Source organism: Sorex fumeus, unplaced genomic scaffold (genome assembly GCF_029834395.1).
Source record: "Sorex fumeus unplaced genomic scaffold, SorFum_2.1 ptg000063l, whole genome shotgun sequence".
In the NCBI taxonomy this organism is placed as follows: domain Eukaryota; kingdom Metazoa; phylum Chordata; class Mammalia; order Eulipotyphla; family Soricidae; genus Sorex; species Sorex fumeus.
Genome location: NW_026606120.1, coordinates 34,897,538 through 34,914,362, shown reverse-complemented (window position 1 = coordinate 34,914,362; position 16,825 = coordinate 34,897,538). Strand labels below are relative to the sequence as shown.

General features: G+C 45.3%; 1 protein-coding gene across 4 annotated transcripts in view; it reads left to right on the top strand.

The window, feature by feature from the left end:
- Positions 1 to 16,825, top strand: part of RUBCN (rubicon autophagy regulator) — a 66,155-nt gene continuing 49,330 nt past the window's right edge. For all 4 annotated transcript variants that reach the window (XM_056127140.1, XM_056127138.1, XM_056127139.1 and 1 more), the window contains exon 1: positions 1 to 146. In XM_056127140.1, coding sequence (XP_055983115.1) covers positions 85 to 146 — 62 coding nt within the window. In that variant the 5' untranslated portion in view covers positions 1 to 84. The remainder of the gene's footprint in view (positions 147 to 16,825) is intronic.

The window sequence follows — 16,825 nt, the reverse complement described above, 5'->3', positions numbered from 1 at the left end:
CGTCTCCGAAGCCCGTCCGACGCGGCCGACGCCTGCGTTCCGGAGAGACGCGCCGGGACGCGGCTGTCAGCGGAGGGCGACCCGATGCGGCCCGAGGGCGCGGCCGTGGAGCTCGGCGGCCGGGGGAGCCCGCCCGAGGAGAGCAGGTGCGCGGTGCGCCGGGGGCAGGGGACGCCGTCGGGGGGCAGCGGACGGCAGCCGCGGTGGGCAGGGCCGCGGGCCTTCGCCGGGCGCGCCCCGCCGCCCTGCTGCGTCCCCGGCCCGCAGTCAGGCCCGTCCCCTCTCCCCGCTGCCTCCCCGGCCCGTAGGAGACCCGTCCCCTCCCCCTCTACGTCCCCGGCCCACTGTCAGGCCCGTCCCCTCTCCCCCCTGCGTCCCCGTCCCCCACTGCCTCTGTGTGTCCCCCGCCCACAGCCGGGCCCGACCCCTCTCCCCCCTGCATCCCGTCCCATAGTAGACCCAACCCCTCTACCCTCTGCGTCCCCGGCCCGCAGTCAGGCCCGTCACCTCTACCCCCTGCGTCCCCCGCCCATAGTCAGACCCATCCCCGCTGCCCCCGTGTGCCCCGGCCCCGTAGTAGACCCGGCCCACCAACCCCCCTGCATGCCTCTGACCTGTGGTCAGACCCATCCCTCTTACCCCTGCCGTGCCCAGCTGTCAGTGACTGTCCCCCCACGCCCCCTCCTGTGCCCCGGCCCAGTCAGATCCATCCTTCCTACCCCCTGCCTTTCCCATCCCATAGTCAGACCCGCCCTCCCCCTCCCTCCTGTCATGCCCAGCCCATAGCCAGATCTGTTCCCCCTCCCCCCTGCATGCCTGACCTGTCGCCGCACCATCCCACTTCTGCCCTGCCCGCCCATAGACCCATTCTGCCTCCCCCCTGTCCTGCCCCTGGCCTGTCTTTGGGTCATCCTGCCTCCCCACAACACTCCCAAGCAATGCACGTTTCTGTACACGGAACTGTTGTCACTTTTAGAAGTTGGGAGATTTACGATAAAAACACAGTAACAACGGTTTGACTGGTGACTTTGGTATTTCCTGGCGCTTCCTTGGTTATTTCACTAGTAACTCTGGTTTTAACCTCGGAAGGCTATGGGATGGGAACAGGATAGAGCAGGAATGTGTATGTGGGAGTTTTGCTGGATATTTAAAAAATGAATAAAAATAAAAATAGATGGAGTTACTAGAGGCCAGAGACTGAAGATAACCCCTCGTTATGTCTGTCATCTGCTGTACAAAGCCTGGATTGAAAGACTTTGGGGCTTCCTTTGTGAAATCTATTAATGATAATGTTCAGTGAAGCAAACTCTTACTTCCTTTTTTATGTTTCAGTTTCTGCTTGTATGTATTGGCTATTTTTCTCCAGATGTCTTTGAAATGCTCCTTACATATGTGTGAGACAGGGATATTCTCCGAGGCAGATGGACTTGCACATGGACGCCCTTGGGCTTGATACCCAGTATCACAAAGAAGAAAATTCAAAGGTTCCATATAAATTCTAATAAACTCCTGATGGTGCTCACGGGACCATATGGGATGCTGGGAATTTAACCCAGGTCGGCCGTGTGGAATGCACATGCCCTACCCACTGTACTATAACTCCAGCCCCTGGATTTTTTTTTTTTTTAAGTCACACTAAGTCAGTATTTAGGAAATGGAGGATTTAGAAATCTTTTAGTTTTTCTCTACCAGTTCATATGGGAGAGACAGGGTCAGAATTCAAGTGGAAATTTCCTCCCCAACTAAGTGAACATCTCATTGGCTTACTTATTTATTGGTTTTTAGCAAATTCTTATTTACCACATGCCAGGCACTGCCTATGAACCTTGTATTAACTAACTGAATTCTCATATTGACGGCATGAGTTAAGTACTGTTATGATTACCACTTATCACATGAGGCACTGTGACATGGATAGATGGACAAATAAAGTGCCAGGCTCACAACCGTTATGGTGGAATCAGAGTCAAACTCCAGAGTCTTCATTTTCAATACTGACACTTGCACTTTCATTACTTCTTATGTGCTTAGCTACTGGAACAAAGAAACGTATGAGTTCGGGTATTTTTTTGTGGGGGGGCACACCCAGTGGTGCTCAGGACTCAGTCCTGGCTCTGTGCCCGGGAATCACTCTTGGTAGACTCAGGGAGCCATATAGGATGCTGGGATTGAACCTGGTTTGACTGTGTGCCAAGCAAATGCTCTACCTGCTGTACTATTGCTCCGGCCTCAGTGATGAACATTTTGAAAAGGAATGTGTAGGAATCAGTTCTGTAGCATTCTTTGCTTGTCATACAGATGAGCAGGACCGCCCTGTGCAGGTGTCATTTCTCCGTCCTGGTTCTTCCGTGCCTTCCTGGTAACTGAGAAGCTGCAGTCCACATTTCCTGCCAGTGTGGCATCACCCCCGAAGCGCCTCATTGCTGTGGCCTGTCCCCTGTTGGCAGCTGCTCAGAGTGTGTTGCTTCATGAGGTGGAGTGGCCCTGATGGCCTCCTCAGCTACTAGATAGGCATCTGGTAAACACGAGCCTCTGCCTGAGAATCAAGGGAGTGTGTCTTGGTCCCTGGAGACCTCACCTTTATGTGGTCAACAAAATAATTCAGAAAAAATCTTGATGGGATGGGATCATGTATATGTATGGGTACAACTATTGCACGCGTTTCTGAAAGCGATTGGTCTGATGGAGCTGTACAGACTAGCATTTTGTCTGCATCTCTGCTTGGCTTGGCTCCTTCTGTCCAAGCGGCGAGAATAATGCCTTCTTGGCTGCAGACTGAGTAAGATGATGTGCATGGAATTCTCACAGGGCGCCTGTTAGCTCTTAAAATAAGGAGAGTATGCGCTCATTCGGTTGCTGTTTGTAATGGTATAGCTTGAACTTTTTTGACTTAGTACTCCCCTTTTTCAGGAAAAAAAAGGACTCAGTAACCACCCTCTCCTTGAAATTTTATATATCTATGTATATATATATATATATATACTTATAGGGTCCCTTATGTTTTCAATTAGCTAGTTATCACCAGCAGAAAACTGCAGTGCTTAGGGGTGGTATTTAGTTTTCCCTGGAATTTCCTAAGTTTCTTTTGTTAGAGACTGTCTGGTGAGCCCTGAACAGTGGTAGGAATGGTGCCCTGGCAGTTCTGTCTTCTGGGCACCCTTTAGTTATGCACTCCTGAGCTTGGAGCACAGCTCCATGCACAGTTTCTGGTGTAGTGATAGAAATAGTCAGGATATGAGTATTAAGATAATTAAAAGGAATTTTTATTTTTGGTGTGTGTGTTTGGGGGGCACACCTAGCAATGCTCAGAGGTTACTCTTGGCTCTGCACTTAGGAACTAGTCCTGGCAGTGCTCAGGGACCATATGGAATGCTGGGGACTGAAGCCACGTCAGCTATGTGCACTCTGGCCCTTTAAGATAATTTTTACTATCCCCCAAATGAGCTCATATCATTCACCAAAACTTTTTCTTTCTCTGTTCTGTATTTCAGTTAATAGCATTTCCCCCTCCATCAGTCAAGCTAGAAGCCAGAGTGTAATTTGGTACTTCCCTCTTTATCATTTCTGATTTTTGAGACCAGTGAGATTGGTTCCTGAATAAATCTCTCTCTCTCTCTCTCTCTCTCTCTCATGTATTTTGGGCTACACCCGCAGTGCTCAAGGGTTACTCCAAGCTGTGCTCCAGAGTTTCTCCTGGTGGTGCTCAAAGGTTACTCCTGGTTCTGTACTCAGGAATTATTCCTGGCAGTGCTTAGGAGACCATATGGGACCCTGGGTATTGAGCCTGGATCAGCCGTGTGCAAGGTAAATGCCCTACCTGCTACACTGTCATTCTAGCCCTTGTTCCTGAATTTTCTCTTGAGGCTTCCCTCCCCACTACCTCCATTTCCTAAATACTGACTTAGTGTGACTTAAAAAAAAAAATCCAGGTGCTGGAGTTATAGTACAGCGGGTAGGGCATTTGCCTTGCATGTGGCCCACCCAGGCTAAATTCCCAGCATCCCATATGGTCCCCTGAGCACCATCAGGAGTAATTCCTGAGTGCAGAGTCAAGAGTAACCCCTGAGCATTGCTGAGTATGACCCAAAAAGAAAAAAAAAATCTAGGTCGTAGTATTTCTTCAGGCATGATCAAATGTAGGTTCTTAAAGAAGAACTTCTTCCATCTGAGGGTTCTGCTTCTTCTTCATTTTCAGGTAAATTTATCTGTAGGATAATTCTTGGCCTTTTTTAGCAGATCTGCCCTACCCTATGCCACATACCTTCCCGCCCCTCTGAAGTTGTAATCTCCATAGATGCAACAAAAGCAAAAATTCTGGGTTTGACTCTTCACGTTAACTGGTGTGAGTTTCCCTACTCTTGTAACAACCAGAGCATCAGGAGGTAGGTACGGGGACGCTGCTCACTCAGGCCTGGGTTCTGTGTCCAACCCTGAACCTTGGGGTAGGGGAATGCTTAGAATTTCACGGACCATATTCAGCGGCAGAGAATGTTTTCCCAATGCAAAATCAAAGTTGTTACCAAAGGATAGGGGCATAAATTCTGGGTCTCTATAAACAATATATTCACTGAAGACTCTAGTGTCCCTCATTATAGTCTGATTACCCATCTGAATTTAGCTCTGTTCTAGACAGCCTCCCTTCTTCAAGCTCAGTACCATGCAGTAGTTCCTTACTGTTAAAGAAATAGCCTACGTCTCAAACACCACTGGTTGTGGCCCTGCGGGACCATCGCACTATTGGGGAGGCCTCAGTAGTTCCCGAGCGTCACTGGGGTCATTGTGGTGCTCCCTGAATCTGTGGACCCAAGCAGCGTCATCTCCCTGGGCCCTAGCAGTGAACCGTCTGGCTCACTTGACTGAGCATCTCTAAGTGTGGCCCCTGCATTTTCTGTGTGTTGTTTGGAAGTACCACCACCACCAAAATTATAATAAAGAATTATAGTAAATTATAATAAAGAAGCAGTAGTCAAAACTCATTCAGTCTCTTCAGAGTTTTAGTCTCACTGAAGTTCCAGCCACAAAACCGTAGCTTCACTTACACACCCGTTGTGTCTGTACCATTCTCATTCTTGTTCTTCTACGTTCCCTGCAGTCCTCCTCCTTTGCCTGAGTGCCTAATCACCCTTTACATGGGTCTCCTTTCTAAATATCCCTGCCCTACTTCTCTCCATTCTTACGTTTTTCACTTCGTAGCATGGTTGTCTAAGTGCTCGATTTTCCACTGTGAATGTCCTGAGATGAGACTCTTCTTAATAACCAACCTTTGTTAACCAATCGACAGTTCCATGCCTGTGTTCAAGGTGTAGAATGAACAGTCCGGTCTTGTCCATAAGTTGGGCGTGGGACAGTGTAACTGTTGGCCCCTCCCTCCCCCATTCATTTCACTTTAATCATTTCTGTTCGCCCTTCTAGGGGTTGACGGTTCATATAGAATTAGTAGCAATGCAGGAGATCCACATGGTTGTTTTTTTTTTTATTTTTAAATTTTATTTTCATAAGGTTGTTCACATTAATTGATTACATTCAGTATTTCAACACCAATCCCACCACCATTACACCTTCCCACCACCATTATTTTGAATTTGCCCGCCAGTGTTCAAGCCTGCCTGCCAAAGGCAGATTCTAGTTATTTTATTTTCTGTTGCTTATTATGAATATCATTTTGCGGCCACGCACTCCTGGGATTCTGTGTAAGTGACCAGGGCCCAGACATCTCTGTACAGGCCTAGTCCATGCTGAGATTCATCTGGGAGTCTCTGGATCAAGGCCGGGACCCGAGGGGGCGGGCGGGGAGATGGGAAGGGACTGGTCTGGCATCTTCATACCTGGGTTTTTCTTCTGGAAGTTTGTGGCCATCGGGGGTTATCTGCAGTGGCGGAGAGGGGACCCTGCCCCATCTGTGGAGAGACCTCCGGGGGGTGTGTCCCCTGGGATTCCCTGCTGTGTCTCTGGTCCACATGATTTTTGAGCAGTCCATTTTAGATTTTTTTTAGTGAGTTCAAATATTCTCCACTCCCTCACTTCCCCCCCACCCCATATACACACAGGAGGATGTATCCATGCAATGTGTGGGGGAAATGCTATTGCTAGAACCTGAGGTAGTGGATCCTGAGTGATTCTTTCTCTCTGCCGGCAAGCTCAGACTCCAGCAGGCTCTGGCACGCAAGGCACATCCCCGGAAACGTCTGTGTTCCCCCCTCACCTCTGTTTCTTTTTTTTAAATATCTACTTCTTCCAATAAATGACTTTATTCTTACTCTTTTAGGTTTTGTTTTGTAGCCTTTCCGTAAGTTTCACCAACCTACTTAGATGGCTGAGAGGTAGATCATCTCTGTCCAACGTGGTGCCCACTGCCCATATGTAATAATTATTAAGTTTAAATTGATGGAAACAAAATAGAATTTAAAATTTCAGCTCTTTAAGTCATGCTGCTCAGATTTTAAGTGCTTAATGCCAGTACCTAGTGACTGTCATAATATAGCACAGATTTTCGTCATCATATAAAATTTAATTACAGTCTTAAATCTGAAAATTTCAGGAAACAGTAACATAACTATATATTTTCAGTTCCTCTGAATTAGACTTACTTGAAATTTAGCACATACTAAATATTTTATATTTTATAATTGATGGGCTGGAGCGATAGCACAGCAGTAGGGCGTTTGCCTTGCACGCAGCCAACATGGCCGACCCGAGTTCGATTCCTCCGCCCCTCTCGGAGAGCCCGGCAAGCTACCGAGAGTATCTCGCCCGCATGGCAAAGCCTGGCAAGCTCCCCGTGACGTATTCGATATGCCAGACACAGTAACAACAGATCCCGGAACCGCGCGGCCGCATTTGCGGCCGCGCGACATCTTATTACCTCATTCCTACTTTGGACAAACTTGCAGGCTATCCGAATGTAGCCTGCCCACAGGGCAGAGTCTGGCAAACTCCCCGTGGCCTACCAAATATGCCAAATACCAGTAACAATGATGGTTTTCATTCTCCTAAAGAGCCGTGAATATAATCTCAGGGTTAGGATGAAAGAGACGTTACTGGGGCCTGCTCGAGGCAATCGACGATTAACAGGATGATGAAATGAAAAATGAAAATGAAAAAAGTAACAACAAAGTCTCCAATGGAGATGTTACTGGGCCCACTCGAGCAAATTGATGAACAACGGGAGGACCGTGATACCGTGATAATTGATAGCATATATGATAGTGTAATTTAATATGTTTTAAAATATAATATGGCTTGGAGATCTACGCCCCAGGTCCCGCACACCTGGGTTCCTCTGCCGGTTCCTTCATGCGTGAGGCTCGTCCGAAAGTGTGGCGAGTGGCCTTAAGCATGGCTGTGGCTGGAACCGGAGGTCTTCAGCTGCCGGGGCTCTGCTCAGGGTGGGGAGAGAAACTCAACCCACCCTCCTCCAAGGGGCACCGATGAGGACCACCAGGCGCGAAGGCAGGAGACTCTGCGCTGTTCTCTTCCGGAAGCCGGTTTTATAGTCACTGGGTAGCCATTGATGGGATTACACGGCGCTGGGGGGCAGTTGGTGGGTGTAACGCCTACATACTGGAAGATGGGGGATCTGGGTGGAGGAGGCCCAGTCCAGAGCCGAGCAGGCTTGGAGACCTACTCCCTGGTTCCCACATACCTGGGCTCCCCTGCCGGTTCCTTCATGTGTGAGGCTCATCCAAACGTGTGGAGAGTGGTCCTAAGCATGGCTGTGGCTGGAACCGGAGGTCTTCAGCTGCCGGGGCTCTGCTCGGGGTGGGGAGAGAAACTCAACCCACCCTCCTTCAGGGGGCCTCAGTGAGGATCTCCAAGCCTGCTCGGATTGGGACTGGGGCCTCCTCCACCCAGATCCCCCATCTTCCAGTAAGTAGGCGTTACACCCACCAACTGTCCCCTGGCACCGTGTAATCCCATCAACGGCCAAGACCCAGAGACTATAAAACCCTGCTTCCGGAAGAGAACGTCACAGAGTCTCCTGCCTCCGTGCCTGGCTGTCCTCACAGATCTTGTGCTTTTCCTGCTGTGCTGTCTCCCCACCCCCCACCCCTTTTTGTGGTATCTCTTCTCCCCTGTGGGACAGTGAAGAATTCGTTCAGTTCCAGGGGTCACAGACACCAGAGTTTCAAGGGTCGTGCTGGGCATATAGGGGCCACCAGGGATTTGAACTCATGACTATATAGGATAGGTACGAAATCACTGCAGTATTCCATCAGACCTCTGCTAGATTTTAGAACTGAAGAGGCAATTGAGTTGTGATTTGATATGACCTTGATTGGATGGTTTCTTAAGGTCTCTACGATAGCCTCCCTGTCAACCCTTATTTGCTCTTTATTGGGAGGTGGGGAGCAGGTGGTTAGGCCTCATCTGGTGGTTCTCAGGAGCTATTCCTGGCTCTCTGCACAGGCCAGTCACTCATGGCCATGTTCAGGGGACCATACGTGATGCTGGGGAGGGAACCCAGGACAGCCATTTGCAAGGCAAGAGTCTTTAATCTCTGTACAATCTCTCTGGCCCTGAATTCTCTCATTATTTCTTGATTTATTCCACAATTTTTTTTCTTTTTTGGGTCACACCCGGCGATGCACAGGGGTTCCTCCTGGCTCGTGCACTCAGGAATTACCCCTGGCGGTGCTCAGGGGACCGTAGGGAATGCTGGGAATCAAACCTGGGGTCAGCCGCATGCAAGACAAATGTTCTACCCGCTGTGCTATTGCTCCAGCCCCACGAGTATATATTTTGAATCTAGTATCTGTTTGGTCTTAATTCTGTCATCCTTTAAAAGTAGCACTGTCCTCTCATTGTTCATCGATTTGCTTGAGTGGGCACCAGTAACGTCTCCATTGTGAGACTTGTTGTTACTGTTGAAAACACCACGGGGAGCTTGCCAGGCTCTGCCAGGCATATTGAATACACCACGAGCTTGCCAGGCATATTGAATACACCACGGGAAGTTTGCCAGGCTCTGCCATGTTGGCGGGATACTCTTGGTAGCTTGCTGGACTCTCTGAGAGGGACAGAGGAATCGAACCCGGGTCAGCTGTGTGCAAGGCAAATGCCCTATCCACTGTGCTATTGCTCATCCTTTAAAAGTAATTTTTGTAATACTCTTTTGCTGTTTCATTCCTTCTTAGATTTTTCTGTTTGTCTTTATTTTGGCGGCCACTCTTGGCTATGCCATATGTGGTGCCTGGGATTGAACTCAGGTGGGCCATGTGCAAGGCAAAGGCCATACCCACTGGACTATCTTTTCAGCCCCCCACAGAAGCTTTTAAGGTAGTCTTGCTTTAGTTCTAATGATAGTTACTTTTTTTGTTTGATTTTTAGAGGAGTGAGGGTTATGTTTTGGGCCACACAGGTGGTGCTCAGAGGCTAAATTTGGCTTTGTGCACAGGAGTGACCCTTGCTGATGCTCAGTGACCAGATGTGGTGCCAAGATTTGAAGCAGTTTTGGCTGCGTTCCGGGCAATTGCCTTTCCCTCTGTACTCTCTCTTTGGCCTCCTAAGAATGGTTATGTTTTACTTGAACATAGCACCCCCTAAAACAGGCTACTGAAGCACTGTCTTCCTCCAATGATTTTTTAAAAAATTTTATTGTCAAAGAGTTGTTCACAGTAATTGATTACATTCAATAGTTGAACATCAATCCCACCATCGTTACACCTTCCCACCGCCATTATTTTGTATTTTCCCACCATCCAAGTCTACCCCAAAGGCAGATGATAAATAATTTATTTTGTATTGCTTGTTATGAATAATTGACTAAAAATGATACAAAAAGGTTTTCTTAGAAAAAAAAGTATGTGAAAATTGTTGTATCTCATCTTGGAGCCATTAAGCCCCTGTGATGGATCACTGCCATGTTGTTAGAGTTTGCGTCTTGTGTGCTAATGCACACACACACACACACACATATAACATGTTTTTTTAATGAGGATAGGTTGTCTTCTATGTTACACTCCATCAAACGTGGTGTGCTGCTCTTGGTGTATCAGCGGCTTAATTGTATGAGAGGTCACGCTGCCACGTCTCCAGTGTTTTTGCTGTTAAAGTGGTGAAGCATGATTTACATTGTCTGATACTTTGACACCCAGACAACATAAGATGTGACTAGAAGGTGATGATATTAGCTTTCTTAAATAATTTATACAATTTGCCTTACTTTTTTTTTTATAGAAAAATCATGTATATTTCTTCCATTCTCTCAGGTAAAAGTATTTGAGTTTCTGTTATATATGAGGTTTACTTAGGGGCAGGAGAAGTGGTGCAGAGGGTAGGGCATTTGCCTTGCACGTGGCTGACCTGATTTTGATCTCTGGCATCCCACGTGATCCCCTATGCACCACCAGGAGTAATTCCTGAATGCAGATCCAGGAGTAGCCCCTGAGCACTGCTGGCCATGGCCCCCAAACCAAAACCAACAGACAAAAACCCTCCAGACATACAAGGTTTGTTTAATATGAGGAAGTCTTTTCTTACTTTTCCTATTTCGGGAAAACACCATGAGAATAAACAGGTCTTGGAATTTATGCTCACTAAGAGAATATTTAACCCTAGTTTAAATGTAAAGAAAAGTTTTGGATGTGGAGAAGTACTGTGACCAGTCTTAGTTATATTAAAGACTACCCAATCCAGGGCTGGAGCCATAGCACAGCGGGTAGGGCGTCTGCCTTGCACGCAGCCAACATGGCCGACCCGAGTTCGATTCCTCCGCCCCTCTCGGAGAGCCCGGCAAGCTACCGAGAGCATCTCGCCCGCACGGCAGAGCCTGGCAAGCTCCCCGTGACGTACTCGATATGCCAGACACAGTAACAACAAAGTCTCCAATGGAGACGTTACTGGGCCCGCTCGAGCAAATCGACGATCACCGGGAGGGCCTTTACCTTTACCTTTTACCCAATCCAAGATAATTTTTGGCAGAATTTTCTCAGAAGATGGATGAGTGATAAAGAGAGGATTTTTCCCTCTGGGTTTAGATGCATTTATTAGAACTGATCTAATTTATGAGCATGATCTAATTTAAATGGATTTATAAAATTTATGCCATGGAAATTCAGAGAGGAAAAAGAAGAAAGAAAACAATATGAATGGCATTGTTTTTTCCTTTTTAAAAATTATGTATATATGTTATTTTGATGAATCACCTTGAGAGATACAGTTGCAGACTTGCAGGCTTTCGTGATAGCGTTTCAGTCAACGTTCGAGTACCATCCCTCCACCAGTCCCGTTCCCCACCCGTGTTCCCAGTGTGGATTGTTTTCCCCTTGGTCTGTGGTGCTTTCTACATACAGTCAGTTTCACTCCAAGGAAACTGAAGTTTCAGGAGTTTGAGGTGCTACCCAAGTCTACACAGCTTGCTTGTGGAAAGCTAGGGTTCAACATCAGTCTGGTCTTTCTGTAAAGCTTTTCCTCTTTTCGCTGCCTGGCAGCCTCTCTGTGTGTTAAGCTAGAAAGGCTGTGAATGGGCCGAGAGGTAACTGAGGTGAGCGCATGCCTCCTCAGGGTCTCCTGGGCACTGCCAGGAGGAACCCCAGGCACAGAGCTGGCAGGAGTCCCCACCCAAGAGAAAAAAGAAAAGTTATGGTAGGTATATCGTCCCTGCCTTAAAAAAGCAAGCCCTGCCTGCTTGAAAAGAGTCATTAGGAGAATTCGGAAAGGTCTATATGAATAAAGTCATGAAAGGCGTGAATTTGGCATATTTGTATTAGAGTGTGGTTTTAAAAAGAGAGCACTTAAATTGAGGAAAGTTTGTTAATACAGGAAGTTGATCATTGCGTTGTCAGTTATGAGAATTTTTAAACTCCATGCTATGTAAGTTTATGTTTCTTTGGTGGTTAGATTTCTGACAAGTGATTTTCCCTCTTTTGTAAAATCTCATTGTTGAACAGCAGTATATTTGATGCCATTAAAACTTAGTTACAGGGCTGGAGCAATAGCACAGAGGGGACGGCGTTTGCCTTGCACGCAGCCGACCTGGGTTCGATTCCCAGCATCCCATATGGTCCCCTGAGCACTGCCGGGGTAATTTCTGAGTGCAGAGCCAGGAGTGCCTCCCCCCACCCCCCATGCGTTGCCGGGTGTGACTGAAAAAGCAAAAAAAAGAGTACAGTGGGCAGGGTCCTTGCTTTGCATGCAGCCAGCCAGGTTTATTTCCTGGCACCTCATATGGTCCCTGAACCCAAGAGAAGAGATCCCTGAGCACAGAATCAGGAGTAAGCCCTGAGCACTGCCAAGTGCGAACCAAAAAGAAAAAGTAAAATTTAGCGTGGAAGTGGGGGACTTGCTGAAAAGCCTGTAGAACATGTTTTGCCTATGGGAGACCAGGATTGGATTACTAGCACCACATGACCCCCCAGTACTGCTGGGAGTGACCCCCATAGCTGGCAGGAGTATCCTTTGGGCACGGCTGGATGTGTCTCAAAACCAAATTGAAATGAAGAAAAATATTTGGAGACCAGAGAGGTAGTACAGTGGGTGGGTCCTTCTTACCTTGCAGGCAGCTGGCTCATGTTTGATCCCCATACCATATACAGTCTCCCAAGCACTGTGAGGAGCAGCCCTTGAATTCAGAGCCAGTACTAAGCCTTGAGCACCACTGGGTATAACCCAGACCTCACCAACAAAAAGAAAAATTTACTATGATTGGTAAGGAAGTGGTTCAATAGATAGGAAGTTTCACAGCCTACCTACAAATATTGTTTACATTCCAGACAGTAAGATTCTGCTCTCTGCCATGAGAAGGAGACCTGTCAGAGGTTAGAGAGAGAGATTCAGTGACTGAGAGCTGAAAGACTATGGAATAAACTCCAGTGTGTTTTTCTCTAATCGTATTATTTATTTAAAAAGCACCATCAGGGGATGGAGCAATAGCACAGCGGGTAAGGCATTTGCCTTGCACGAGGCCGACCCGGGTTTGATTCCCAGCATCCCATATGGTCCCCCAAGTACTGCCAGGGATGATTCATGAGTGCTGAGCCAGGAGTAACCCCTGAGCATCACTGGGTGTGACCCAAAAAGCAAAATAAATAAATAAATAAATAAATTGGAAAAAAAAGGCACCATCAATATTTAATTATGCATTCAACAGGTTAAATGCTATGTAATTTAAAGCAGAATATATGGAGCCAGATAAGAGAAAAATTAAACAATAATTAAATGTGGTCGTCTCTCGTTCTCTCATGCTACCATTAATGATTTCACATAATTATGTTTTTCTCTACTTTAAGAAGAAACCCATTGTCTCTATCCAGGAAGTGCTTTTGGCATTCAAAGTCCCAGGTGCTTGCCTAAGAGCTCTTGAGTTTCAAAAAAACTTTGTATTGTTTTTCAACTTCTTATTTGCTAACTTTGTTTAGTTTTTTGATCACTTATTGTAAGCTTCAGGGAAGGTTTATACTTTAGCATAATACCAGTTAGCTTTGGAAACTTCCTAATAAAATTTTTTAATTTATTTTTTTGTGGATGTGGAGTTTGGGTGAGCAATGCTCAGGGGTTACTTCTAGCTCTGCAGTCAGGAATTACTCCTGGCTGTGCTCAGGGGACGATAAAGGATGTTGGGTTGGCCACATGCAAAGCCAGGTCCATGCCTTCTGGACTATTTCTCTTGCCCCACCTAATAACTTTTAATGATTTTATGATACTCCATTAAGTAATATCATAAACCTCTTCTCATATGTCAGTGACCAAGTCATTACCTGAATTGGGAAAGCCTGAACATCGGCTCTGATCTCAGTTTGATGCCATAGAGTAGAAGGGTGCCAGTAAATTGAAGCCAATTCTGTTTTGTCACAAAAAGAATATTGGTGCTCAAAGATACTCCAAATGTATATTTCTTATATGGAGTCTCACTCTCCAATTGCTCATACTTGCAATTTGTACTTGTTTTTAATAAGTATGATTAGTAAATCATAATTTATTTATTTATTTTTTGCTTTTTTGGGTCACACCGGCAATGCAGAGGAGTTACTCCTGGTTCATGCACTCAGGAATCACTCCTGGCAGTGCTCGGGGGACCATATGGGATGCTGGGAATCGAACCTGGGTCATCCATGTGCAAGGCAAATGCCCTACCCGCTGTGCTCCAGCCCCCATACTTATTTATTTTTAGTTGTTAGTTTTATGGTGTAACACTTTCAAAAATAACATTTGCAACTTCCTTGCCTTAACTTTGAGTGTCACTTCTGATTGTGATGTGGCAAGCCTAAGAAGACTGAGTTGGCATTTAGGAAAACTTTTTTTCTCAGGTCTCCTTAATTGAGTTGCATAAGCAATCCTGGTATCTCGTGTGTGTGTGTGTGTGTGTGTGTGTGTGTGTGTGTGTGTGTTGGGGGGGGTCAAACAGTGCTCAGCCTCACCAGGTGGTGATGCTCAGCGGGGCCAGGCCAGGAATGGAACTCAGAAACTGATGTACTCAAGACACATACTCCATACCTCAGTGCGGTCTCCCTGACTGCCCGCTCCTCTTTGGTAGGGGAATATAGTCAAAATCCCACCTGAACAGGTAGACATTCTGAGATTGGTTTTACTGGTTATTAGTGAAAGTGACTCAGATAGAGATGGTTTATGCTGTCCCTCACCACTCAGCCTTGGGTTTTCTTTGCAGTAAGATAGATTCATAAAAAGATTTGCCTTTAATTTGTAGTGTGTGTTGGGGGCGGGGTCAAACAGTGCTCAGCCTCACCAGGTGGTAATTAAACTTTAATTTGATTAAAGAAGAGCACTATATATTTGCAGAAATGGCTCTGCAGAGGGCTGCTTTATATCTTCGCTTCAAATGCTTTGTCTGTGGCCTCATTGAAGGTTAATGTGAACACAGGGTAAAGCCATCCAAATCATGACTACCAGACAGGTTTAACCTAGCAAAGATTCACCTTTCTAAAAATGTGATTAAGAAATGGGGAAGGACTGATTTCTTTCTTTCTTTCTTTCTTTTTTTCAATTAGTGAAACACCATGAGGTACAGTTGTAGGCTTACAAACTTTCGTGCTTGGGTTTCAGTTATACAATGATTGAGTACCCATCCCTCCACAAGTGCCCATTCTCTGCCACCAATGATCTCAGTAGCCCTCCCACCCAGGACTGATTTCTTGTAGTGTTTACTTGCATCTTGATTTCAGGTATGAATGAATTAATCCATGTGTATGAGCTTCAGTTGAATACTGTATTTCAACTTTATTAAAATGGTCACTATGTCAAGAGACTAAAGGATCGTAAAAATATAGACACTAAAACAGATTTAAATCTACTTTTCTTCTACATGGACATATACCAAATCTATGTGCTTTGGTATATCTTAGAGTAAGAATCCCCTTCTTTTATACCTTTGATATTGAAAGGATATTTTGTTATGGGGAAGTTACATTCTTTAGCTTTGTCCAGAAGAATTTATTAGTAGAGTTGAAAACTCAAGTTTCTAGGATTTTAATCCTGCTTCTATAATTTTTGAATCAAATTCTTAGGATAATAATGTACCTGGAAATCCATTTTCAGGATTTATCATGATGGTCTTTGACAGTTAAACTTGTAAAATCAATACAGAACGATTCAGAGATGCAGTGTTACCAGATCAGGCCTCAGGCTTATCAGCTTATCGTTACCAGTTAGAAGTAAAAGCAGCTCCAATCGGACCAAGCCACATCAGTGCCAAGAAAACAGAGGAGAGAGTCACGCAAGGAAAAGCTTGCCGTCAGTCAGCCTCTGTGATGGCAGTATTTCACAGCACAACAACAAATTTAGTCTTTTACTTAGTCTTTTATTTAAAAGACTTTTATTTCGTCTTTTATTAGTCTTTCATTTAAAAATGTAGTCTTTTGTTCTCATAAGGCTGTTCACAATAATTCAATATTCTAACACCAGTCCACACCATTACATCTTACCAGCACCATCATTTAGAATTTTCCCACTGAAACCCAAACCTGCCCTAAAGGCAGATCCTAAATAATTTATTTTGTATTGCTTATTATGAATAATCTTCTAAAAACGATCTAAAAAGTTTTCCTTAGAGGAAAGTTTATTAAGATTGTTGTATCTCACTTCGGAGCCATTAAGCCCTGGTATAAGAGATTACTAACACATTATTACAGGTTGAGTCTTGTGTGCTAATATATAAATATATATTTTGATCGAAGTTGGTTGCCTTCTACTTTACGCTCCATCAAATGTGGTGTGCTACTCTTGGTACATCAGTGGCATAGAGTATGAGATATCACGTGGCCTCAAATGTGGCCATGTGCTCCAGAAAATTAAAATTTTAAATAGGGTGATACAGCTGCAAATTTACTTTTAATGTCCTCAATTCTGTACATCTTAGTTACCTTATTTCTGACTGCTGTAGAAGTATAACTGGAAAATGGCCACAGAGTTCACAGATGTTCCACATTACCAGTCATCAGAGAAATGCAAATCAAAATTGCAACAAGATACCTTCTGAAACCTGGTAGAGAACTTCCGTCAAAAAGACAAGAGATAATACTCTCGGTTGAGGATGTGAAGGAACAGGAACCCTTGTGACTGTTTGGAGGAGTGTAAATTTGTATAGCCATTATGGAAAATGGAATGAGAGTCTTCAGAATATGAAAATTAGAATGTTATCTGAGTGGGCAGTTCTTCTCTGGCATGTCTCATTATATTGAACTTCAGTTATTATACCTTGTAAATAATGCTTTTTTTAAAAATTTTTTTAAAATGTAGACTAATGCTATTTACTCAGCCATTGATTAAGCTGATTGAATTTGGCATGAACTCCACATTACTTTTTTTTTAATTGAATCACTGTGAGATACAAAGCTTTCATGTTTGAGATTCAGCTGTACAGTGATCGAACACC